This window comes from Melanaphis sacchari, unplaced genomic scaffold (genome assembly GCF_002803265.2).
Source record: "Melanaphis sacchari strain LSU unplaced genomic scaffold, SCAv2.0 Contig178_pilon_pilon, whole genome shotgun sequence".
Taxonomy (NCBI): domain Eukaryota; kingdom Metazoa; phylum Arthropoda; class Insecta; order Hemiptera; family Aphididae; genus Melanaphis; species Melanaphis sacchari.
In genome coordinates, this window is record NW_020270843.1 from 826276 (window position 1) to 851916 (window position 25641).

Sequence of the window (25641 nt, forward strand, 5' to 3'; positions counted from 1 at the left end):
TTCATCACTTGTAATACTTGTACAGTTTTACACATTGTTAAAAACTATTTATAGATTGTATATTATACTGGCGTGTGACGTAGTGATCCAGATATTAAGTCGTATAGCAGTGTTTTAATTAATTTAGATAATTTCTATCAGTTAAAATAAAATAGTTGTTTATTGAATAAAAAAAAAAGTTCAAACTTAATAATACAATAATTTTGTAACATGAAAATACTCGAAACTCAACAGTTATGATGTCATATTTTGCTTTTCTTAGACCAAAAGTAGTTTTTATAGGTAAATATTATTTTTTTAATTGTGAATAGCTAGATCATAATTTGAAATCTAGTTAAGTGGAACTTTATAAATGCCACTTATAAACATTATAAATAATTATTATAATATATTGTATTTTTGCAATCATATACTTATCATTGTATTTGATAAGTTGTCTTGAGTTTGTGATACCAATTAATATTTTTAAATAACTTTTAATAAAATCATTAATATATTTCATACTTATATTAATAAAAGCAATTTGTATGTATATAAGCAATCCATATCTTAGTCAATCATACTAATGGTTCTGAAATTTACTATAATATAGGTAATCCTGTAACCAAGAATGTGCACATCAAAACCAATTTTTTTTAAAATTAGAATTTAAAAAAAAAGCTCACAAAAGAATTTGTTGGCTGACAAAAAACAATATGTTTTTTTATTTTTATAGAGTACCCATTAGTTATAGCAAATAAAAAAAAATATTCATTTGTTAATATTGGATATAATTTTAAGCTTGTATGTTATTTAGTCAAAATCACCCAAATAAATATATAAAAATATGTTTAGTTTACATTTAATGGAGTTTAAGAAGAAGTAAATCTATGGGGATTGCAAGATTAGCCGGTATATAATATATTCTGTATAATAATTATTGTGATTCCAATTACCATATTACATCAACATTTTGTTTTGGCAATAAATCTTTAATCGTACAAGTATTGTTTCTAGGAATCCCAAATCCATGAGTATGTAATAATGTGATATACATAATATAATAAAAAAAACAATAAATAAATAACAAATAATAAAATATAGATAACTAATGAAAGTATTAAGTTAGCAGTATTTATTTTATTACACTCAAATAATATGAAAATTAAAAAACTTAAGTAAAAAAATACTTTTTAATCTATAGTTTATCCATATCGCCCAATTTATCAGATTTTCCATCAGTACATTTTTCAGGATTGGGAAATTCCAATTGAACAGTTACTGGTCCATCATTCACTATTTCAACTTCCATCATTTCCCCAAATGCTCCATCTAAAATGCATTATTTCTATTATTATTATTATTATAAAACATAATATGTAGATAAATTTTAAATATTATAACAATTAAATTATTTTGATAGTATAACATGTTTAATGATTAAAGATAAAAAACATAATATATGATAAATTTGAAAATGTGTGCAGTTAAACAATGCAGTACACCAAGTGATTTGCTCTGATTTTGAACTAAATGAATTTGTTGTCTTATAAAAATTTTTGGGATATCAAGTATAAAAATTAAATAATTGTCATCTAATATTTTTAAATTGTTATTATCAAATGATTTATGGAAATATCTTAAAACTACTATGGTAAGTATTTTCAATTTATTCACTTGTTTTAATTTTTTATTCATAAATTTGTATATTCTTCAATAGGCTTGCATTCTATCTGCTACAGCCACATTTGGCAGATGTTGAAATATTAATTTTGTATAACAACTTATAAAAATTTCAACAACATCTTCTATAGTAATAACAGATTTTCTATGTGTAAAAATAAACATGTCAACTTGAATTTAATTATCGACTAGGTGGCTCTAAATGGTTGAAAAAATAGACATTTAAAAATACACACACATGCAAAAAAACAAGAGTAATATTGAAGAATTTTTGATGAAGTTAAAGAAAAATATGACTTAAATAATACAAACAGTATTGAACTCAGAAAAATATATTTTTGAATATTATTTTATATTATAATTTAAAATATTTTAACCAGGTATGATGTATTAAGTTTTAAAACAAAAATCATTTTTAAGCTATTATTTTATTTTCTGAAATGGAATACTTAAATAACAATATAAAAGAATGTAATATAAAATTTCGTTTATTTTAGGCTGTTACAACACTGGTACAAGTTAAAATATTTAATATTCATATTTTAATTCTTTAATTTTTGAATTTAATTTAGATAAAATTAAATTTTAAAATAATAAAATCAAATAATACTTTTAATTTAATAAATTTGTCTTAACCTTTAATTTTATTTGGATTATAATGTTTACGCAAAGTGTCTAAAAAATATTGATAATTTTGCATTGCAAGGCCACTAGGCATGGCCATATGAAAATCTAATTTGTTTCCTTTAAGCTTATAGCATAAAGTAAACTGACTAATTGACAATATTTCATAATTCATGTCCATTACATTACAATGCCATTTCTTTTCATCTTGATTGAAAAGTCGTAGCTTTAATATCTTTTGAACCCTGAAATAATAAATAATATAATTATGACATAAGTAAGACTAGGTTAAGTCAATAAATTAAAACATTAATATTAATTAAAGTTATATCTTTCTTTTCAAAGACCTATCATGATTTAAAAGTAAAATATTGCAAATTAGTAAATGCTTTAACAATTAAAAAATAATCTCGATGAATAATTTATTTTTCACATTGTTTTCAAGAACAACCCAATATTTAATACAGAAACAAAATATACAGGTAATATAAGTTAATTAATATGTTAATCAATCGTAGATTAAAAATATAAATTTAATATCATCTTACATAGCATCAATATCATTTTTTTCATCAGTTTTCTGCAAACCAACCAACAGACATAAGCCTTTAGTTATTGAATTGACTTCATGTCCATCAACTAAAAAAAAAATTAAATTAAATTTGCCTACATCAATAAAAGAATTACTTTATTTAGTTTAGGATTTTCCTATAAACATGAGAGTTACTACATAGTTTAGTTAAGTTCAAAAACATTCAAACATATTCAAAGTCTACTAACTAAAAATATATCATAGCATTTATAGATGTCTTATTGGATATCAATTTAATCGATGATAAAAATATTATGAACACTTTTATAATGTTACTTATATACCGAAACAAATACATTTTAAAAATAATCATCAATAAAAATATTACAATTCTTATTTACAAGTATTTTTTCCTTTCCTGTCTGTATCTTAAATATTTTTCTATTTCTATGATATAATGTGTTAAATTAACATAAACAATATAAATTTAATAACATTTAAAGAATTTGTGGTTTTTAACTTTTAATTAAATTTTTATAACTAATTTTATAGTTTGAATAGTGAGTAGTGACATTAGATATTACAATAAGTCAATAAAAGTATTATAAAAATTTACCTGAAACTTTGGCTCTTAAAACACGTTGAACGACTACCTTCATAATGAAAACATGCAAAATAATATAAATACAACTGACATTTAACAGTAGTCAGCATTCAGCAACTACAAAAGTTATTTGTTGGGATGAACCAAACATTTGGCAAAGAAATCGTTGATATTTGAATTAGTGAAAATTAAATTCGTAAAATGTGTACGATAACAAAACATATCAGACGATGAGAAATAGAGGATATCACAGAATTCTGTGATAATATTCTTACTGATATCCATTGGCTATATAATTATTATTACTATTATCATAATTTCGACTGTCGATATGATAACGAATGTAAATACTAAATAACTAAAAGTTAATATGAAATCAACTTCTATTTTTATATTTAAATGTATATAATAGCGATTAATGAGTACACTCTACATCATCGATCAATTATCATTACTTATTATTAAAAATTGATCGGGTATTATTTTGAATTTTCTGTGACACAAACACTTAACACACGGATCACGGTAAAGTGATTTTTTTTTTTTTTATTTGAAACAAGAGTCATTTAAAAAACTTTATAATCATCATCATTTACTTTCCAACCAAATAGGAAATAGCAATGGGTGAAAAGCGTAAGGTCATGTTTGTGTGTTTGGGTAATATTTGTAGATCTCCGATGGCTGAGGCAGTGTTTAATGAGGTGGCTATGCAAAAAGGCGTAGCTGATAAATGGTATGCCGAAAGTTCTGGTACCGGAGGATGGCACGTAGGCTGTTCACCAGATCAACGAACAATGACCGTACTGAGAAACAATGGTATTAATTTCAAACATGCTGCACAACAGTTCAAGTTGGATGACTTGGAAAATTTCGATTTTGTTTTTGGAATGGATAAGAGTAACGTGGACTTTATCAATCGGAAAAAACCATCAGACAATACAAGAGCAAAAATATTAATGTTAGGATCATTTGATCCTGAAGCAAAAATCACTGGACAAACCAATATAGAAGACCCATATTATGATTCTGATCTTCGAGGATTTGAAAAATGTTTTCAACAATGTATGAGGTCATGTCAAGCATTTTTAGACCAATACGAATAAAAAAAAAAAATGTATAACTTTTATTAAATAATAACAATTATAAATATCAAACATTGAAACAAATTGGTTTTTTTAAACTTATTAGTAATTACTGAATATAATAATATGCATGAATATATTAATACAATAATAAAATGTATACATATGAAATAAAATTGAATAACTTACTTGTTTAAATTTTTGTTTATTTCGGGGATTAATAATGACTTGAGAAAACTATTGCCATTTGTAATATTGGTAGTGGCAATTACATAATCAATTGTAGCTATAAAAAAGGTTGGAATTTAAATTTGTATTCATATAAACACAAAATAAGATTTGGGAACTTACAGTCTTCAAGCGATGACAAAAATCTGAGAGCAGATATTTCTGCAAATGTACATCCTCCAATAAAGAACACAAGCACAACTTTTTGGGAGTCTGTCAAAAAGCTGATATTAGTTGCTATAAAAATAATAATTGCAATTTATTAAAATAGTAAGTATTTAAATGATTACAATACATGTTTTATTTATGATGACATTAAATTATTCCTAGAAATTAATTTTATTGAACATAGACTGCTCTTCCAGGAAGATCTAAGTCTGTGAAATTGTGGATATTTGGTTTATTCCTACATTTTTAAATTATTTCTCTAGGGCTAATATGCAATATGGTTAATAATCTTCAATTCAAAGTTCCCCTTCAGAAGTTTAACACTTACAGTGATAACATAACTTATATAGCCTTAAAAATTAGGATTTTTGAAGCATATAAGCACTAACTTTAAATTTACCACAACTGTTTCTGTCAAAGTGCACAATGCTTGCTTGTTCACTCAATCCTTAAATATAGTCTTATAATCTGGTATCTTCTAACAGTTGTGGTAGTTTTTAACTTGAACGTGTAAATCATAGTTTAAATTTGATGTAAATGTAGTGGATATTGACTGTCCTCTATACACAACTATACTCATTCTTGCACTTGGTATACAAATAGATTTCAGGAATGCGACCAACCTTTTTTTTTTTGTTTTTAGTAAATTAATATTAGAGCAAGTTAATACAATAACTATATGTTTACTAAACAAAATTAATTTTTATATGACAGGCAATGTTATACTTGTATTTTTTGTATTCTTTTTATGCAGCTGATTACCTATGAAATAGTTCTTCTAATAGAATAATACGGTTAGCTAATGAAAATTCAAACTTTTTTTATTATATTTGTTCTTTATATATTATAGTGCTTCTCACATAATTGAAATATCCATTTTTGTATTTTTTTTATTATGTAAACATTCATTATTAAAAATTGTTATATTAAATTATTTTAATTTTATTATTGCAAACTTCTGTAAGCTTCATCTTAACTAAATAATAATTAATAAATAAAATACCTTGATCAACATCAGAATTAACATGTTCTATAATAGGTCCCGGTAATAATGGTAGAACATCAGATAAAATTTTACTGTCTGATTTAGAAATATGTTGAATTAGTCTAACACTCAGTGGAGCATAAATCCCATAAACATAGTTAATATCATCTGGATCAACTTCACTCATTTCATAAACATCTAAGTTTAATAGACGGCGACAAACAGCATAACTTCTTGAATTTGCCTGTAATAGATATTCGTTAAAATTATATACTATAGCATAAATTTAAAAAAAATATATTTACTTGTATTTTAATAAGACCAGCATTTTCCAAATGAGTCATAGTTATAAGATGTTTGAAACCATACACTTGAATAATTTCTCTCTTATAATATTCTAAAGTTTTTTGCTTTAATCCTGAATTTACAGCAGATTGCATACATATTAATCGTAATACCTGCAACATATATGAAATATTTGATAAAATATTTTAACACGAGTATTAAAAATATCTTATAATTACTGTTATAAGATCAAATTTGTTGGAAATTAAATCTTCTATCTGTGGTAATACTTTGTCTGATTCAATACCTAAAATGAGTTCTTGTTGTACATTTATTAAATCTCGAAAACTAGTTTTATCAGTTAGTTCTTTGATTAGTCCAGCAACTGTGGTATCTAATTAACAAATAAATTAAACAATCATTTTTAGTTAATCTCAAATATTCATATATTAAATAAAAAGCTACCAAACAAAATTAATTACAGTATAATTACATGTAGAAAGTTGTCTTTTTAATGCCAGTATGTAAGGAAGTCTAGACACTAACTGTTTCATTTCTTGAACTGTTTTACCACTTCGATTTTCATCATATTCTGAAGTAATGTGTTTGGCTCTTTTACTTAAATTCATTAATACTGCATTAAAGTGTTTATTTCTATTTAAATACAATCAATAAAAATATTAACATTATTTATCCAACAAATTTTAAATTTTTAAGTTTATAGCAGTGTTTCTCTACTAGTGAACAGGGGTATTTTTTATAATTTTTTTATTAATAAAAAAAAATTGAAATTGAAAAAAAGACAGTCTTCATTAGCTTTATATACATATTTTTTTTATTCACTTCCAAGATATATAACCATTAACAGCGAGCAGTAATTACTATTACTGGAGACCAATAATAATTGTTTATTATTATTACTACAAGTAAACAATGTACAGTTTTTAATTATTCTAAAATTTAAAATCAGTGAATAAAAGTTATCCTTGTTATGAGAAATAAAAAAGTCTATAAAATCAAGCTAATGTGAACTATTAACACTTTTTAATGTGATCCATATTATAAAAAAGGTAAAAGACACTGATTTACATTAATGATATATTGTAAATCCATTGAAAATTATACCTTGTTTCAGCAAATATTTCATCGTTTGAATTTAATACAAGCTTTTTATGCGTTAATGTATTAACATTATCTTCTTCAGAAACAAATTTGTCAGCTGGTAGTTCTACAGTACCTAAAATAAAATTTAATAATAAAATAAAATAAAATAAATTAAAGCTTTTGTTTAAAATAAACTTACAGCAATCAATTCCAAAAAGCTCATCAATAAGTCCTTCAAATGTTAACTGTGTAGCCATTGGTGTCATTAAATCAACAGAACGGTCAATTAAAACAAGATGATCAATTGTTTTATAATTTCTGTTTGCTTTAGAATTAGGTTTGCGAGGTTCTAAAGATATTTTAGATACTAAATCCCAAACTTGTTTAACAACAGGGCCCTTGCCAGTTACGCGGCCAATTCGCCCATAAAGATCTTCTAGACTAACAATTGCTTGTGCTACGCGATATAAACATGTTGGATCATTTTCTAATGATAACTCCTAATTACAAATAAAATATTAGTCAACAAACTATAATATAAAATTTAGTACATTATTACTAGCAAGTTGTAAGTAAGCAAAAATAAATATTAAATAAACTGCAAAATGTCTAAAATACTAAAATATATTTATTAATTGATTCACATGTTTTTATTAACATTATTAAATATCAAAAATTATACAGTAGAGTCTTGATAATCCGGAAAAATTCAAACTGAGCATCATCCACTCTATAGATTTGTCCAGATTACTAAAGGGTTTTCAAGATTACCTACACAAATGACTAAGATTTTTATTTTTAATTCCACCACCTTTATAATATTGATTGCACTTAAAATTTAAAAAGTAATAAATAACTTTAATATATGAATTTAAAAAAAATAAATATTTATGATAATAGAAGAACTTAAGTATAGTAGTCAGTAATTTTTTTTTTTTGAATAATAATAGTAATAATTCTAAACAAACTAAAAATGCATTTACGAACAAATGGACTTATGCTGTCCAGATTACGGTGTTCACCAGATTATTGGGGGTTCGGATTATCGAGGCTCTACTATACATATTTTATCAATTTTTGTATAAAAAAAAAACTGATAAAAATAAAAATTTCATAATCATTGCAAAAATAAATAATATACAAGTGCACAAGGCTTCCCATATCAAATTTTAGACCTTTATTTATTGTTATACCTTATAACAATCATTCATTTCCATTGACATAAGATCATTTTCCAAAGGAAATAAAAAACAACAAAATTCTTCAATGAGAACAAAATTTCCTAAAACTCCTTTTCTCTGAAAATTATAATTATTATTATTAATATATTTATTTAAAAATTTAAATAGAATAATAATAATTATTATAATTATTATATAATGGATCTCATTAAGCTAACTATACCATTAATTAAATAATCATTTTTTTTTTTTTTTAAGTTCATGTTATAAACATAAACATGCAATATAATATGAAATATTATACCTAGTAAAATAAACTTACTTCTAAACGTTTTTCACATAATAAACTGCGAGTAGGAACAAAAAATAAATGATATTCTCTTTGTTTGAGATCATCTTGATTTTCCCTAAAATAATATACATTAATTTTAGTTGAATAATTTAAATAATCTACAGTGTATAGGTAAGCATTATTTAAATTGTTGTTAGACATTAGCTAAGTAATACTTGATCATTAAAATGCAAGAAATATTTTTTAAATATATCTTAAAATTATTTGAATAACTTATAAAAACAAAATAATAAATTAATTGCAATGAAATACACATACTTATGAATATTATCACATATCATATCCATATGTGTTAAAAATGGTCTTGAAATAAATATAACATTTTTCACCTTTTCACGAAAATTACTTAACTTGCCAGCGTTTAAAATAAATACTTCTTTAACATCATGTTCACGTAACAAACTATAAGTAGCTATCAAACCAATAGGTCTTGTTAGTCCTTCATCCAAGATTATAACCTACATATTATGTTTTAATTATTTTAACATAATAATTATATCTTAGTAATTCTTAATTAATATTTTACCTTAGGACCATCACATTTGTCCAATAAATAAATTAAGTCTTTAGCTGCGCTCTCTTGAAGTAAACTAATATTTACTCGACTGCTAGTTAAATAGTTAGACATGGTGGACAATAAAATATTTTTAATAAAATATTATGATTAACATAAATTTTGAAATAATAAATTAGATTCAAAAGTATTTCTAACAGATTAAGAGAGAAAATATACAAGGATATTTTTTATTAAAAATTAATTTTATAAATGTATAAATATTAATAAAGTGTTTTCTAAATTGTATTTATCATATTGTAATAAAAATTAAAAATATTTAAATAATTTAATTTAATTTTTGTGCACATCAAAATATGAATATTGAATACGGTCTGTATTATCAAAAAATTCCTATTAACAGCTTTGATAACAATGTAGTTGGTTACACTGTTAAACCGTATGTTTAAGTAGATTTTATTTTCTTATAGATAAAATTTAATAAAAAGTGAAGAGAGAAGAGACAGAAGGTTACAATATAATATATAAATTTCTTTGCAATTCAAAGTAGCTAAAAATTAAAATTTGTGAAATTTCGTAACGTATAAATCTTTCATACATTAAACATCTTAGTATTTCAATTAACTTGATAATCATGTTTGGTTTATCGAAATTAGCTCAGCCTTTGGCCAAGCAATCTCTACAAGTAGTATCCAAGAGAACAAATGTTACTGTTAATGGTCCACCTCAAGTTAAAATGCCAAAATGGGTAAATATACTAAGAATTTTTTTTATTTCTTTAATTGCTTAATACTTACATAATATATATTTTTCTTTTTAATTATCTTACGCGTTGAATGAATACAACTTAGATTTTGTGTTTATTGTAATTTGTAGTATGTTTTTACAATAATATGCTACTTTATGATAAAATCTTTAAAACTACAATTATTAATAATTTTAAATTTAAGTTATAATTTTATTTGATTTTAATAATATATAATTAATTCTCAAAAACTTGTTTATTAATGTAATTTTGTTGTTTTTTGTTAACAAATAATAGCAATAATTTTTTATTGTCTTTTTCTGGCAACAATTGCTTATTGGAGGTTCTGCATCTGGATCAATCTTGATCATACCTATTTGGGTTCTATACGATTTAAAGAGTCTTCCACGGGCATAATTACTATACTTCATGTTTTTGTTGCATTATAAAATTAGATATGTATTATGTAAACATTTTTTTCTATTGAAATAAAATGATATTGTAGTTGAAATACTACCAACTGTATTATATGTAGTTTTAATTATTAATATTACCTAAATTTTTATTTATGTTTTTGGTGTGTTATCTTAGTATAATTATAAAAGTAATTTTATTTTTTACACTCATTTAGGTTAAATAATTTCATATTAATATGTAAGTGAAAAATCATTATATTTTTATATTCATTTGTTGAAGCAATCTACAGACTTAAAACAGTGTTTTGAATAGATAGAATAAAAATTATTTAAAACCATCAAATAATATAACTTATATAACTTGAAATTATTTCATAATTGACATTTGAAAATCTTGTTCTCTTTACATTTTGTTTACAATATTTTTTTTATTGGTAGAAAAGACAAATCACTATTAATAAAAAGCATACTATTTGGTACTTTATGGTTTGGCATTTATAAACTTATAACTATGGTATGTTAAGTATCTTTATTCTATTGACATACATACATATATTTAAATTTAACTACAATTTGCAATGCTTTTATTGTATATATACAATTGTTTATGTTCTGATGTATTGATGCCCAACATGCTATCAAATTCATCGTATTACATTTAAAATAACTGTTAAGTATTAAATTATTTTATATTCAATAAAATCGTCTTGTGTATATTTATCTATGTGACTATGTATGAACACTAAGTCATAATTTCTATTAAATTTTCAACTTATGAGATATCTAATAGATACTATCGTAATTTGTAATTTATGTTCCACATAAAATAATATTTGGAATTTGCATTTATAGCATTTGCGATTTTTTTGAAGAATTTAATTATAGCCTCTTCTCTTAGAACCTTTGAATGTTAAGACACCTACTCTCATCTATAGTATTTCAGCGTTATGATCATGAAATTGAGTATAATTTAAAATTAAAATTATTAATTATAAAAAAATAATTGTTATCGTGTGAATCAATTGTCATGACACATATTAGACACATTTTTAATTGCAATAGGATATGACGTTACTGCTTAAAAAATGATTTTTTCTATAATCTTTAGCTAAGTCGCACTGATTACTGATAATACAACAAGGACGTATAACGAATAACGATGGAAGCACAGAATAATTATATTATATTATATTATATTTATTCTGTGATGGAAGTATGGAACTCTGGAATTAATTAAAAAATGATGGAGACACCGTGTCGTAAGTCGTAATATCAAAACATCACAATACTAATAATGTTGTACCTACTACCTATTGAGTTTAATAATTTGGCATAGTCAACGGGAAACGGCTGTAAATTGTAATAGATTATGCACCTATTTACTATTGACGTAATGATTGACGGTCAATAGGTCGTTTTTCAGGAAATAAACCATGAAGTATATAGGTATTGTCTATTAATGGATTGTACGCTGCAGCAGCTGCTCGTCCGCTAAGGTCCTTTTCGTGCGATAAGATCGTCTGATAGCGAACGATTTCAACGTATACTATTGGTTAAACGCGCGTTTCCTCTTCGTTGTCCATCGACAACTTTTGGATTCCAAAATCGGCGGTGATACGACAAATGGTCCCATTTACTTAATCGTCAAAATAAACGTCAATCAGTCTTTATAATAACATTTTTACTTATTTCGTAATATCTCGTTTAGTCGTCGCACATCATGGCCCGCGTTTTGGTCGGTGTTAAGCGCGTAATCGATTACGCAGTGAAAATCCGCGTCAAACCCGACAAGTCAGGCGTCGTCACCGACGGTGTCAAGCACGGCCTAAATCCATTCGATGAGATCGCCATCGAGGAAGCCGTCCGCCTCAAGGAGAAGAAAATTGCGTCCGAAGTGATCGCAGTGTCGTGTGGCCTGCCGCAGGCACAGGAATCGTTGCGCACCGCTCTCGCAATGGGCGCAGACCGTGCCGTCCACGTCGAGGTGCCACAGGCCCAGTATGACAGTCTGCTGCCGCTGCACGTGTCCAAGATTCTGGCCAAAGTGGCGATGGACGAGAAAGTGGACATCGTTGTAGTCGGCAAACAGGCCATCGACGACGATTCCAACCAAACGGCCCAGATGACGGCGGCCCTGTTGGGTTGGCCGCAGGCCACGTTCGCATCCGAGGTGACCGTAGCGGACGGTAACATGGTGGTTAAGCGCGAAGTGGATGGTGGCTTGGAAACGGTCAAGGTCAAGTTGCCAGCCGTCATCAGCGCTGACTTGCGACTCAATGAACCACGGTATGCCACACTGCCCAACATCATGAAGGCCAAGAAAAAGCCCATCAAGAAGCTTTCAGCCACAGATGTTGGTGTGGACTTGGCGCCACGTCAACAGGTGTTAAGCGTAGAAGACCCGCCTACCAGACAGGCCGGTTCTATTGTGCCTGATGTCGACACTCTTATTACCAAGTTAAAAGAAAAGGGTCATTTGTAATGTAATATCGAGAACACTATAGTTTTAATCACAAAAAATAAGTGATTTTCAGCTGTTACAAACAATATTTTTTTTTTGTAATTTAAAAATTAAATATAAATACCATGAACATTGTTATGGCTGTCTTTTTTATATTTTGGAAAATTCATTGACATGATGTTATAATTATTTTTATCAATATATTGTTATTTATTAGTAATATAATATATATTTACACATAATAATTTCTTGTTAATTTTTTTCTTCAACCATTAGTATAAAATTTAAATTATCACTTTTAAAATATTACCTAAAATTAAGTTTTTAAAAAAGTAGTAATTTATTGACATGTAATAGGAAAATAAATCATTTCACAAAAAATGTTTATTATTTAGTATGAATAGTTTCATTGAATAAAAATAAAGAAATAAATTAAAATTTATAAAATTTTAGATTTGTCAAGTAAATAGTTATAAAATATTCTTACGTTTTAATTTTGACATAAATGGTTGGATAGTTTTTAATAAGTAATTTTAATTAATGATTATTAAGAATTTTAATAATATAATCCGGGACCATGGATGGATTAATATTTTATTTAATACAATTGTATATAATGCAGTTAAATTAATATTTATAAGATACAAAAATAATTAAAAATTAATCTTTCAATAAGCAATTTAAAAATTGCATTAAATATTTAACGCTGAAAAAAAAAACTTTAAATCTTTTAAACTTAACCAAAAAAAATACTTTAATTACAATTATAATATCCTTAAAGATCTACATCATTTTTAATAATTCAAATGAGATTATTTATGATACATTTTCTGAATTCTCTAAAAAGGAATATAATATATATATATATATACACATGGAATGTACAAAAATATTTTTCACCCAACATATAAGACTAATTATTGCTTGAATTAGATATCAAATTTTTTTTTATGCGACTAGTATATTGTTTCAAACTAGACAATGCAGCTGTACTTGTAACAAAACTACCAGTTGGATTCCTAGGTCTAAAGATATTTAAAAGTTCATTTCGTTCAGCTGCTTTCAAACCCTGTAACACAATGAATCATTTAATATCATATACATTATAGTGATCTACACATACATAATTAAAAGTAATGTCCAAAATAAAGAATGAAAAAACCACAGACCTTCATCTCTAAAATTTTCTGAAATTCTGTCATATCAGATTCTGGTAATAGTTTTAAATATTGATCAACAAAAGATGTATAGTGTTTAATAGTCGGGGCCATTACTAATTTCAATATCATTTCTGCTTTTGTCATTCCTTTTACTACAACCTTTGTATAACTGAAATAAAATTACAACATAAAAATAAAATTATAAACATAAAAATTGTTCATAATATTTATTACCTAGCTGGAGCTTTACGGTTATCATCCAGGTTCATTGATGGTAAATCTAATAAGATTGTTTTCAATGAATGTGTATCTAACAATAATTGTTCGGCACCAATATTTGATAACGGCTTGCACTTATACAAATGTTGAATAAATTTAGGAATGAAAGAGCTAAAAGTTAAAATGTACACTAATAAACATTTTATTGGTTTATATTTTTTATATCACATGTACACATTACTGTTATTAAGGTTATTAGCATTAGTATATACTACATGGCAATGGTTACAACAGTATTAATAATTAATTCCAGTATAAATTTATTGAAAATAATGAAATTTATAATCTGTACTTAATGACACAAGAATAAATGTCTAAGGTATTTAAACATATTAATATATAAATAAAACAGTTTAATATAAATTATACTAGTAAATGTTACATTTAAAGAAAGCAGCCACCCTTTAGTGACACTTTTGTTTGCAAGTATAAATTTATAAAGTACTAAATATTTTTAATTAGAATTATATATGATTAATGATGGTGGATTGGTGCTGTCTATAAATTTCTAGGTTTGTCCCCACAGAAAAAAAATATATTTACACCACTGTAATATTCCATAGAAAAACATAAACTATATTTAACTATGTATAATGGATAAGTTTATAAACTATAAAATCAATGACTAGAATAAACATTGGTGTTATTAACTTACTTGGCAAAAGTGATACAGAACTTTGTAAAATATTTTCTAGATGTTGATAAATATGTTCGAACAATAGGAACAACAGTTCTTAAATGTGTGGTCATAATTGAAATATATTCACTTTGATCACCAACTGCTGTAATATTTTGCCAAGGAACCTAAAGCAAATATAAAGGAAATAACAGTATACATGTTTAACTATACAATCCGAACAATTTAAATTATTTACTTTGGTCATATTATTTAATGCAGGTTCTAAATCAGCTTCTAAATGTTGAACCAAAAGATTAATAGACATAAAAATAATGCTGAAACAAAGATAAAATAGCATGAAATATATATTTATGATTGATAAATGACTTTATTACTTTTGAAATAAATCATTTTCATTGATCATACTAATTTTTGGAACTAAGGAAGGGTCAATTTTTTCTTTTAATTTTTCTTCTAATTGTTGTGTTGTTTCCATACAGTAATCAGCAGTTGTAAGTATACTTAAAACAAATTAAACATCCTATGTGTATTATATTTATGATTTAAATTTTTAGTAGTTTACTTACCAACATATTTTAGCTAATTCTTGTGGTGTACAATTTATATTTTTAACACTAGTTTCAGTCATCCCACTTGGAAGAAGTTGTAAATCCTTAATTAGGTCTTTGGTCATATTTGAAACATTTGTAGTTAGGGAAGTAGCTGGATGACTTATTCTATCAATAAGTTTTAAATGTAGTATAAAAATAAGATTTATGATACTTGATATAATGTTAAAATTAAAAAATATAAATTTTTTTACTTTGGTAAGTTAGCTTCTAGTATTTTAGTCGCATATTCTTTAAGGTATTTTTGAAATACAGTAGCTAATGCAAGCATTGGATTATGATTACTAAGCTCAGTGCATTGTACTAGTGACTTCTTGTAAAACAGAAATAAGTCAGCACAATTTGGTAGAACACTAGCTGTTTGGTCATCAATATTTTCTTTTGCCAATGTAATCTTATTGTCACTTACAAAACGCTCAATCAGTTCTGACAGATTTCTTTAAATAAATAAAATTAGTTAAAAATCCAAATATATATTATTTTAATTATGTTTATAGATTTAAATTAAATACTTACTTATCTACACTATCAATATAAATATAGAGAAATGGTTGAAAACAATCACTTATCAAACCATAAAATGGAGATGAATTTTGTTTTGTTTCATTTTTTTCTGTTAGTGATGGCATACTTTCCAACACATCAGATATTTGTAATTCTTCTGAAAATGGTTGAAGAATATCTTCAGTCTCAGTATTAATTATTGGTTGCTTCTAAAAAAAGACAATTATATAGATAATAAGATCATCTATCAATAAAATATAAATACCAACAGTTATATTCTTTAAAGATTTTTCACAATTTTGAACAATAGTATTGCCATTAAAAGTTTTTGCCATCAAATTTTCAAATGCAACAGTTTTTTGAATTGCATATAGTAAAAGTTTGACATCAATCTCATTTTTTCGTTTAACCATCAGTTTAGACAACTCATTTCTAAAAATTTAATTTGTGGATTTAAACTACTCAGAAAATTTTTAAATAATACATTTTACATACTTGGTAATTTTACAAAATTCAACTGCAATTCTTTCGGATAACTCCCAATGGACAGGAAAAATAGCCCTAAATTTCTCTTCACATTGTAAAAGTTGTCGTTTAAACCAAGCATATCGTTGGTTTAGTTTATCTAACCAGGCAACATCTTCTGTACTATCAAATAAATGTGTATACTCAGAGAGTTGAATGTCTATAAACCATTCTAATAATTCATCTCTGAGAAATAAAAATTTGTAAAATTTATAAATATTTGTTACATATTATAATATATAAATTTCATACTTGACTTTTGGTTCTAGAATTGAAACTACTAAACATGCTTCAGTCATTTGTCTGTTAGGTACAAAATTTTTTGCATTTGGTCCTGAAAATGCTTCTCGAAAATCTGCCATGATTTGTGTAGCTAGTGATGTTTGTAGTTGTTTTACCTATTAAAAATTTAGATAAATTATAAAAAAAAAGTAGAAAAAAAAAATTAAATAGTTACTTCAGTAGCTAATTGAGCAATATGAGGTATATCTGTGTAGTTCTTGAAATGTTTCATAACATCAGTTACACCTTGTAAAGGCATTACAATTTCTCCATATTTACGTTTTGTAGTCAAACCTCTATATATAATTTTAAATTAAATAAATTGTAAACATAAAGAAAGAGAGAAAGAGTCTTTACATTTTTGTTTGTCATCATTAAAATTTTTGGAAATCATTGACAACTTTATCAAATAATTATAAATTTAATTCAATGTCAACTATTTTGATTATCTTAAACTCAAAATAAGTAAAGTATAATGTTAGATACTTAAAAAACTTAAGATAGCCAAAAGCATAAATTGTTAAAATTGAATTATTGAAGTTCATAAATATTTAAATACTTAAGAAAATATTAAGGCATATGCAAGATTGGATAAAGAAATATGTTATTAGATGAATAAACACAAAAGAAACTAAACATGAGAAAAAAGCTAACATACCTGAGTGACTCAATACCAGAAACAAGCATATGCAGATTATTTAGTGTTGTAATAGAAGTAGTTAGATTCTTTTTGGCACAATCTAATTGTTTAATATCTAATGTTATTTCTTTAACAATTTCCTCGCTATGTTCAGCTTTCTGTTTGATCTCTCTAATCTGACTGAAAAGGTGTTTGATATAACGTTGGGCTTCTTCAAGCTCAGCCTTACCATCCTATATAGACAATTATTAGAAATACTAATATTTATTTAGATATTTTTTTGATGAATTTTACCTTGTTAACTTCAATTTGTCCTCTAATAACTGATCGAATATCATTATCAATGGAATCTACTTTACATTCTAGTGAATTAATTACATCATCGATATTGGTAAGTGACTGTTCAGTAGGAAACAGATTGTTGATGTAGTCTATTGTGTCAAAATCTGGTTTATCTAGAGGATCATCGCTTGGTAATATCTATAAATAACAATATTCTTTCAAGTATTGAATAGAGTACAATATAATTAATGTGTACATTATATCAAAGTGTACCTCATCTATTGCTCTTTGAACTTCTACCGAGTATACCAATGTTTCAGTTTTACTTATATCAATTTTTTCATCATTGAGTGTTGACATTATTAAAATGTAAACCAACTATTTATTGTAATTTAAAATGTGAAAAAAATTTATATTTAAAATTTTTGTGTAAGCCAACACTACACAACACAGAGCCACAGAAAGTTAGACGACTAAATTTAATTCTTCATATTATCCACATTTTAGAACATGCCAAATAGACAATGGACTTAAATAGTAAATACTAAATAGTAAATAGCCAATGCCACTAAATTAAATATTATAAATTGTACTATGATAAAAATTGAATATCATATCACAGAATTCTGTGATAAAATTATTATCTTTTATCAAATATATGATAAGGAGTACTTAACTTAATTTTTAAAATTTCTAGTTTCTACCAAAATGTAATTTAAAACAAATTTACAACTTAGGTACTTACCTAGTTCTCTAGCTAATAAAACTTTGTATCTTAAAAACAATAACTCAATATCGTTTTTGTTCTGAACCAAGCGATGAAATGAAGATGAATGTATACTTTTTTCCTGTTCATCATCACATTTTGTTTTTGGAACAGTTAAAATGATCGATTTTCAACTTTAGCAGAGGCTTATAGTAGCATTTAGATCGAGTTATGATAGGGGTTAAAGTTAAAAGTACCTAATATTTTTTTAAATAATTAAGCAATCGGAAATTTTTACGCAAAACTAATATTTGTCTTAATCGATAATGATATTTGGTTGTAACACTTATAACTCATAAAACAATTGTATATATTTGACATTTTCATTAAATATTTTAATTATATTTAATTATAATTCCTATACATGCGAAAATTTTCAAAATATTTTGAATTTGTTTGAGCTATTTATGGACGTTTAATATATTCAATTTATTTTTATTTTTATTAAAATGTCGATAAAAATAATAAAACATTAAGTAAAAATACCTGAAAATGTAAAACAAGATTCCTTTTTAGTTTTTCTATCGACAAAAAAAAAAAAAAAAAAAACTGTAAAATGACTGCAATTTTGATAACCGTTTGATATTTAAAGTTTTTACAATATTGGTCAATTACCTACCCATATAATAACCACTTGTCTTCTCATCAAACAATTTTTGATATTTTATTGTAATTTAAAATCAAATAACTGTAGATATTTGAAATCACAAAATGATTGTGTTAGCTTATCTCACAAATAATACAACTTTCCAAGTATATTGACTTTTTAAGAGTTATTTAAAGTCATTTGAAATTTTATAATTGTTTTAGTTTTTGTCTTTAATTGTTCATATGAAATTATTTGTCGATTCAAAATTCTTAAAAACGTTAAGCCTCTACATGAGTTGTTTTAATATTTGTATACAATTATTAAAAAATTATAGAGACAATTCTTTTTATGGGCATTTTAAATTTAAAAAAAACTAATTTAAATCGAACTAATTCACTTTGGAACAACTATTAAGTAGAACAAGAGGTATCTCAGATATCTATTCTAAATAGATAATATCAATAAATACCATCTTATCATTATTATCACATTTTCCTGACTGTTAAATATTAAATAATTTAAAATATTTTAAATTTAAATTTTTAATTATTTGAAATTGAATTAAATAGGTACATATTAAGATTTTTAACTTATAATTCTATCAACAATATTGAATACCAATCATAGTATGTATGAATACTTAATTTAGTAATTTTTTTCTGTTTATTGAGTTATGAAGTGACATAACGTATCCAATGAATTACATTATTACATCCATATTTTTGTGAATGTTTAACAATGATGACTTCTGATATTGAATGTTTGAAATGGAATACAACAAATTTTAAACCATCTAATGGTAAAGATTCTATACTTAAAAGTCATGTATTATATGTTTAACTAGTATTTTTTTTTAGTTTTAGACTATACAGAATACACTTTAGCGCTGGAACCGTCACATTGGCTAAGCTTAAAGACAAAAGGCCATACAACAAAATTATCTTATTTAGGATTAACACAGAGATTAGCATCTTTAGACAACCTTAATAATTTATATGTATATGATTGGTCAAAAGATGATTTAAAAACTATAAGGTAATTTAATAAAAGTATTTAATTTAAGTAGTCTTAAATCTTAATATTTTACATACCTACTTATTATAGATCAAAATATGATCATAATAGTAAACTTACAAGTTTGGCAAGCAACTCTTTAGGAAATCAAATAGTTACATGTTCAGATAACGGAAAAATCCAATTGTGGAACTTTAAAGTATTATTTATTTATATTTGCAGAGTTATTATTTTTAATTTAATAACATATTTTAGTTTTCAAGTTTGAAGATGTTAACTGAATTCAAAGGACATTATCAATGTGCACGTAATGTTGAATATTCTGTTGACAATAATTATTTAATATCTTGTTCCAACGATAAAACATTTAAAATATGGGATTGTCAATCTAATAAGTTTGTTGCTAGTAATATGTTTCATCGTAATTGGGTTAACGTAGCAAAGTTTTTCAAAGAAGACAAACTTGTCGTTTCCTGTTCAAGAGATTCGTATATACAAGTTTTTGATTGTTGTTCAGGAAAATGTGTTATAAATTTTAACCTGAGTCCAGGTAATAATAAAAATGACTTAAAACTTAAATCAAAAATGAATGTTAAAATATTTCTATACATTTAATAGATTTTGCTGAATCACTTTCACTAAAAGAAGAGTTTTCAATAGCAGTGGGTACAAAACTGGGGTCCATTCAAATTTTTGATTTGAGAGCTTTAAAAGTTTTACAAAAATACAGTGAACACATTAGTCAAGTAAATTGTGTTTGTTATCAATATAGGACTCCGTGTTTGGTCTCTGTTTCAAAAGATAAAAAATTAAATGTAATTTACTCAACATCAATTAAACACAAAACAAATAATAACTTATTACCACTACTTTTCAATTTTAGGTTTATGATACTAATGAAGGGAGATTTTTGTATTCAATTGATCACTTTAGTGAAATAAAATCAATGGATATTACCTCAGACGATAAATTACTTGCAACAACATCATTTCATTTTGAAAATGAGGTAATAAACATAAGTTTATGTTAATAATAATAATTATATGAAATTTTTATTTCAGATAACCTTATGGAAAGCAGAGACACTGCAAATGTAAAGGTTCTATACATTTAATATTCCAAGACTTCAGTGGTACTGTGTAAAATTTTTGTCTGTATATATTATGTATTTATACAAAATATTGTTTATCAATTATAAAATAAATGAATAAAATGAAACAGTGTTAAATAAAAATACATTAATAATTTAGTTAATTATAAAACCAGTTTTTCATTTTAAATTTTATAATTTTAATAAATTTAAGACTTTTTTATTTTTTTCTACTTTATGTTTGTATAAAAATAATCATAACATTCATAACTTTTAAAATGATTTTTAAATCAGTGGTTTTTTAATATTATTTTTAGAGTAGCAATCTATTCAATTATAATTTACAACTGTTTTTTTAGCATAATTATTTCTCAAGGGTAAAAGTGTGCTAACTGATATAAAATTCCCTAATTGTTTCATTTTTTTTTTACCTCTATAATTTTAATTATTAAAATTAAACTAATCAGCAAATCTTGATCAAAATTGTTTTTTATGTATTAAATTTGAAGCTTTAGTATAAAAATTTAATTAATTAGTATTTACTTTTAATTTTATTAAAAGTTCATATTAATGACAAATGTTAAATACTTATATTGGTAATTTTGAATTCAATTTTGCTTATCAATTTCAGACATGAAATAATATAAAAAGATGCCTAGTGTACTCTAGAATTTCTTAATTTTTAGGATTCTTTAGAATCTAAAGATTTTTTTTATAGTTAATACTTATCCGTATTTAAATCAAAAGTACACTAATTACTCTTAATTTTTTAACACATTCCTCTATTTTCAAAAATTTTAAATTATAAAAATATATACTTTTTTTTCAATACCTTCCACGTTGCTGGAATCCATGTATACCACTTGTATGTAAATTTTTCTTTTTTATCCTTATTAACATTTTAAAAGAAATTACTTTAAAATTAAAAATAATTCCTGGGCTTAAACTCACACTAGCCATCTATACTCTGTCTCAAACTAGAATACACCATTTATACGTACTTTTATTCCCTTCCACTGGTTGGTCACTACTAATGTCGTTATGTGGGAGATGCGTGTTGCCAGATGGAAGTCACCACCTGGTGTTTCTACTGAGACAGAGTATACTAATATATAATTATATTGTGTACAAGATATTTTCAAAAAAATTTATTCTTTAATTATTAATACTTTTTACATATTATTTATATTAATTTATACTTGAAGTACAATTTTAATTGAGAAAAAAAATTAACATTTAATAAATATGTTAAATAAGAAAAAGCGTAATTAAAACATTAACGCTTATATTTCTCTGATCATAAAAATAAAACCTTTATTCAAATTATAGTGTTTATTGTAGTGATAGAAATATTGGTTACAATCTTGTAATCTCAACTAATTGCTCGAAATTGTGTAATTACACATATTGGTGAAAAGTTGTTGTTTGTCGTTGTTTAATGTGTGTAATGCAGTCGGTGTTGTTAATAGTTCAACGACACTCATGTGTAAAAGTATCATTGTATACATTCTAATCAGATGGTCTTTTTTCACCAAACTTTTTGGCATAATCTTCAGCATTTTTAAAAAACTTCTTACGATCTTTCAAGTATTCTTCTGCTAATTCCGCACGTAGAGGATGTTCTGGTTCAGGATCATTGACTAGGGCTATCAGCGCTTGAATAACTGAAAATGTTAAAACATAAATATAAAATTTATTGATCACACTGTTGAGCAAAAAAAAAAACAGTTTTTAAAAATTAAAGATACCTTGATCAGCTTTGGTAGCTGGTTTCCAATTTTCAGCACTAATGATCGGCAAACAAACCTGACCTTTTTCGTCAATGTTAGGATGATAAATTTTAGTTTTAAAATTGATCTTAGGCGGTTTAAATGGATACTCTGCAGGGAAATTAATTTCTATTCTAAATGCTCCTTTATTATATGGGGGATTTTCCTGAAAAAAATAGTACAATACAATTAATGATTGACATTTACTAAGTTTATAAATCATTGTTTAAAATATTTATTATTTTATATATTTACAGGTAGAATCAGTCCTTGCCAAGCTAATATATTTGTTTCATCAACTTGAATATCACGGAATGACTTAAGTCCAGAATCGCGAATATCTGCAAGTTCCTAAGACAAAAAACTGAGCTTATTATACATGATTAATTACAAAGCTTAGAAATATATTTTCTTAAACAATAAAAATTTAATTAAAAATTATTATTCTATAATATGGTTTTTATGACTTAACAAATACTACTTAGATAAATGGATAATCATTTATGTATAATATATATTATAGTTGAGTGGTAGATTAATCTAATAGGTATTAGGTAATTTTATTTTATTTTATATAAGTTTTATACATTATGAACACAATCTTTATTAATTAGTGTAAGACAATGAGAAGTATTTTAGAAATTAGCTAATGATTTTTAATTGTATTTAAGTGTAAAGACAAATAATACATGTTTAATATATATATTTACTCAAGTTTCATTTGCAGTTATTTATTATACATTTTAAAACCAATGATAATAAGAAAACTACTTTTCTAAATTTTAATTCATAATTTTTTTTACAATAAACGGTATGTTTCATTTGATATAAATAAATTACTTATAAGGGTAGTGTTATAAATATTAACACCTTTGGCAAAACCATAGATTTGCACCCTCTTCTTCTCCCAATAACAAATTATAAAATTTGTTTTTAGATATAAACTTTAAAAAAATAAAATAAAAATGATAAGGACTTTATATAAAACACTACAAGATCTTTAAGGTAAAAATTTATATTTTAAAAGAATAGATAAATAAAAAAATATCTATTCTCAGTTTAAAATTATTAGCTACTTATATATACATATTTAAATATATTGAGGTACCCCTTCTTTATAGCATATGCTCTGGTCATCCTCCTTAATACCAATCATAATTAATATCCATGTAATCAAATAATTCAAAAGGTATAAATATAGATATCTTAAGCACGACTACCAAAAATGTTAACTTACATAATATAATATAGAATAAATGTTATACATTCTAAAGGACAATACTGTTTCATTCTAAATTGATAAAACTGGTAATTCACATTTAAGCAGTCTAGATACAAGTTATTAATCAATAGTTATAAGTACTATTGGTACTCAAATTACTTAGATGTGGCATAAACATTTAATACATTAACTATTTTTTAAAACAAATTAATGAAGTCCAAATGTATTTTGAATAATACAATTAAAACTCATAATACATCATTTTTTAGTTGACTGATTACAACTCCAATTTAAACTATTCTGAACAGAAAACAATATCAAGACAATGATATATTAATTAAAGTAATGAATAACATGAAATTTCTATTTAAGACATAAATAACCTATTAATACGAATAAAAGATAGTTAATGAATTTCAAACTGATCTGATTATATTATAGGTATTTACCTATAAATTACATTTTCTGATTTACAATTTTTACTTTTATGACGCAGTTTACAGAAGGAAAAAAAAATAATAATAAAACAGTCAATTATTTACAATACAAGATATATATTTTAAAATACATAAATAACTCAATTGTTTGTGCAGAAGAAAACCGACTGGAGTGAGTGTAGCATCAAGTGTCCTATATTAATTTGATCATGTCAATGATAAAATTAGTGATCACTAATCAACAGAAATGGACAAATGTTAAGTTTTTTTAAATGAATTGCAAATGGAGAAAATACAGAATAATATTACACTAGGTACACTGTACTCAGTATGTTATGAAGTATTATAAATTTATAGCAGCGCAAAACGGGCAATACTTTAATTATTAGTTGAACAATATAATGTCACATACATGATATATAGGCATTTAATCAATTATATACACATATATACATATATTATAAGACATAAACATTACAATACATGTAATTTATTGTACTTACTTTTTGAAGTCTCCTCGTAGCGGCCATGGTATATATACTAAGTTTTCAGATGAGAAACGAAACGAGACAAATATTGTGCACTGTAAAATCTAAAAACGAAGGCCGTGTTCGCTGTTCCGCACGTATACCATAAAATCACAACACATGCATATCAATACAATTTTTAATTGTTCGGATGTTTTAAAATAATTAATAAACCCACGGCGGGCCCTGCATAAGCAACGTTGAAAACTAATATAGTATTATAATTTATAATTAAATTAAGTAAAAATAAATTTCCACTTTTGATAATAGTCTGGTGGGCACCAGAATGTCCTGGTCTCGATGACTTCACGTCTCTTACCGATTCTAGTTTCTTCTCTTTTTTCTCTCACTCTTTTTGTTTTTT

General features: G+C 25.0%; 7 protein-coding genes across 12 annotated transcripts; 3 read left to right on the forward strand and 4 right to left on the reverse strand.

Moving 5' to 3' along the window:
- Window positions 1-1080: 1080 nt before the first annotated feature.
- On the reverse strand, window positions 1081-3651 carry LOC112592509 (D-aminoacyl-tRNA deacylase). Of its 2 annotated transcripts, XM_025336585.1 has the most exons (4): window positions 3435-3651; window positions 2835-2925; window positions 2299-2531; window positions 1081-1311 (listed from the first exon to the last, which is right to left on the reverse strand). In XM_025336585.1, exons 1-4 carry the CDS (start codon window positions 3475-3477, stop codon window positions 1178-1180), a joined length of 501 nt encoding a protein of 166 aa, XP_025192370.1. In that variant the 5' UTR covers window positions 3478-3651; the 3' UTR covers window positions 1081-1177. The 2 variants fall into 2 exon arrangements, with proteins under 2 accessions (XP_025192370.1, XP_025192371.1); XM_025336586.1 differs by lacking the exon at window positions 2835-2925.
- Window positions 3652-3758: 107 nt separating this feature from the next.
- LOC112592510 (low molecular weight phosphotyrosine protein phosphatase-like) lies at window positions 3759-4576 on the forward strand. 2 transcript variants are annotated; one of them, XM_025336588.1, is made up of 2 exons: window positions 3759-3947; window positions 4093-4576. In XM_025336588.1, the coding sequence occupies exon 2, from the start codon at window positions 4100-4102 to the stop codon at window positions 4523-4525; it is 426 nt and encodes a 141-aa protein (XP_025192373.1). In that variant the 5' UTR covers window positions 3759-3947; window positions 4093-4099; the 3' UTR covers window positions 4526-4576. The 2 variants fall into 2 exon arrangements, with proteins under 2 accessions (XP_025192373.1, XP_025192372.1); XM_025336587.1 differs by having other exon boundaries at window positions 3759-4576.
- Window positions 4577-4639: 63 nt separating this feature from the next.
- On the reverse strand, window positions 4640-9594 carry LOC112592511 (vacuolar protein sorting-associated protein 33A). 3 transcript variants are annotated; one of them, XM_025336591.1, is made up of 12 exons: window positions 9334-9594; window positions 9066-9265; window positions 8778-8862; window positions 8468-8572; window positions 7474-7774; window positions 7296-7407; window positions 6664-6824; window positions 6410-6564; window positions 6191-6343; window positions 5904-6129; window positions 4856-4945; window positions 4640-4790 (listed from the first exon to the last, which is right to left on the reverse strand). In XM_025336591.1, exons 1-12 carry the CDS (start codon window positions 9433-9435, stop codon window positions 4690-4692), a joined length of 1791 nt encoding a protein of 596 aa, XP_025192376.1. In that variant the 5' UTR covers window positions 9436-9594; the 3' UTR covers window positions 4640-4689. The 3 variants fall into 3 exon arrangements, with proteins under 3 accessions (XP_025192376.1, XP_025192375.1, XP_025192377.1); XM_025336590.1 differs by having other exon boundaries at window positions 4856-4969; window positions 9334-9435; XM_025336592.1 differs by having other exon boundaries at window positions 4856-4969; window positions 9066-9219; window positions 9334-9420.
- Window positions 9595-11930: 2336 nt separating this feature from the next.
- On the forward strand, window positions 11931-13065 carry LOC112592518 (electron transfer flavoprotein subunit beta). Its single transcript, XM_025336600.1, has one exon. It carries the CDS (start codon window positions 12203-12205, stop codon window positions 12962-12964), a length of 762 nt encoding a protein of 253 aa, XP_025192385.1. The 5' UTR covers window positions 11931-12202; the 3' UTR covers window positions 12965-13065.
- A 712-nt stretch (window positions 13066-13777) lies between these two features.
- Window positions 13778-18436, reverse strand: LOC112592504 (vacuolar protein sorting-associated protein 53 homolog). The gene is made up of 16 exons (XM_025336577.1): window positions 18137-18436; window positions 17876-18061; window positions 17600-17814; window positions 17117-17237; window positions 16912-17057; window positions 16630-16845; window positions 16404-16566; window positions 16147-16343; window positions 15825-16067; window positions 15589-15738; window positions 15397-15522; window positions 15258-15336; window positions 15038-15186; window positions 14338-14493; window positions 14113-14272; window positions 13778-14012 (listed from the first exon to the last, which is right to left on the reverse strand). The coding sequence occupies exons 1-16, from the start codon at window positions 18221-18223 to the stop codon at window positions 13857-13859; spliced, it is 2550 nt and encodes an 849-aa protein (XP_025192362.1). The 5' UTR covers window positions 18224-18436; the 3' UTR covers window positions 13778-13856.
- Window positions 18437-19562: 1126 nt separating this feature from the next.
- Window positions 19563-21450, forward strand: LOC112592537 (POC1 centriolar protein homolog B-like). Of its 2 annotated transcripts, XM_025336624.1 has the most exons (8): window positions 19563-19644; window positions 19890-20017; window positions 20076-20253; window positions 20323-20431; window positions 20488-20782; window positions 20851-21047; window positions 21116-21238; window positions 21294-21450. In XM_025336624.1, exons 2-8 carry the CDS (start codon window positions 19957-19959, stop codon window positions 21327-21329), a joined length of 999 nt encoding a protein of 332 aa, XP_025192409.1. In that variant the 5' UTR covers window positions 19563-19644; window positions 19890-19956; the 3' UTR covers window positions 21330-21450. The 2 variants fall into 2 exon arrangements, with proteins under 2 accessions (XP_025192409.1, XP_025192408.1); XM_025336623.1 differs by lacking the exon at window positions 19563-19644 and having other exon boundaries at window positions 19792-20017.
- Window positions 21451-22590: 1140 nt separating this feature from the next.
- On the reverse strand, window positions 22591-25611 carry LOC112592517 (ubiquitin-conjugating enzyme E2 L3). Its single transcript, XM_025336599.1, has 4 exons — window positions 25254-25611; window positions 23347-23442; window positions 23071-23257; window positions 22591-22986 (listed from the first exon to the last, which is right to left on the reverse strand). The coding sequence occupies exons 1-4, from the start codon at window positions 25278-25280 to the stop codon at window positions 22832-22834; spliced, it is 465 nt and encodes a 154-aa protein (XP_025192384.1). The 5' UTR covers window positions 25281-25611; the 3' UTR covers window positions 22591-22831.
- Window positions 25612-25641: the final 30 nt, after the last annotated feature.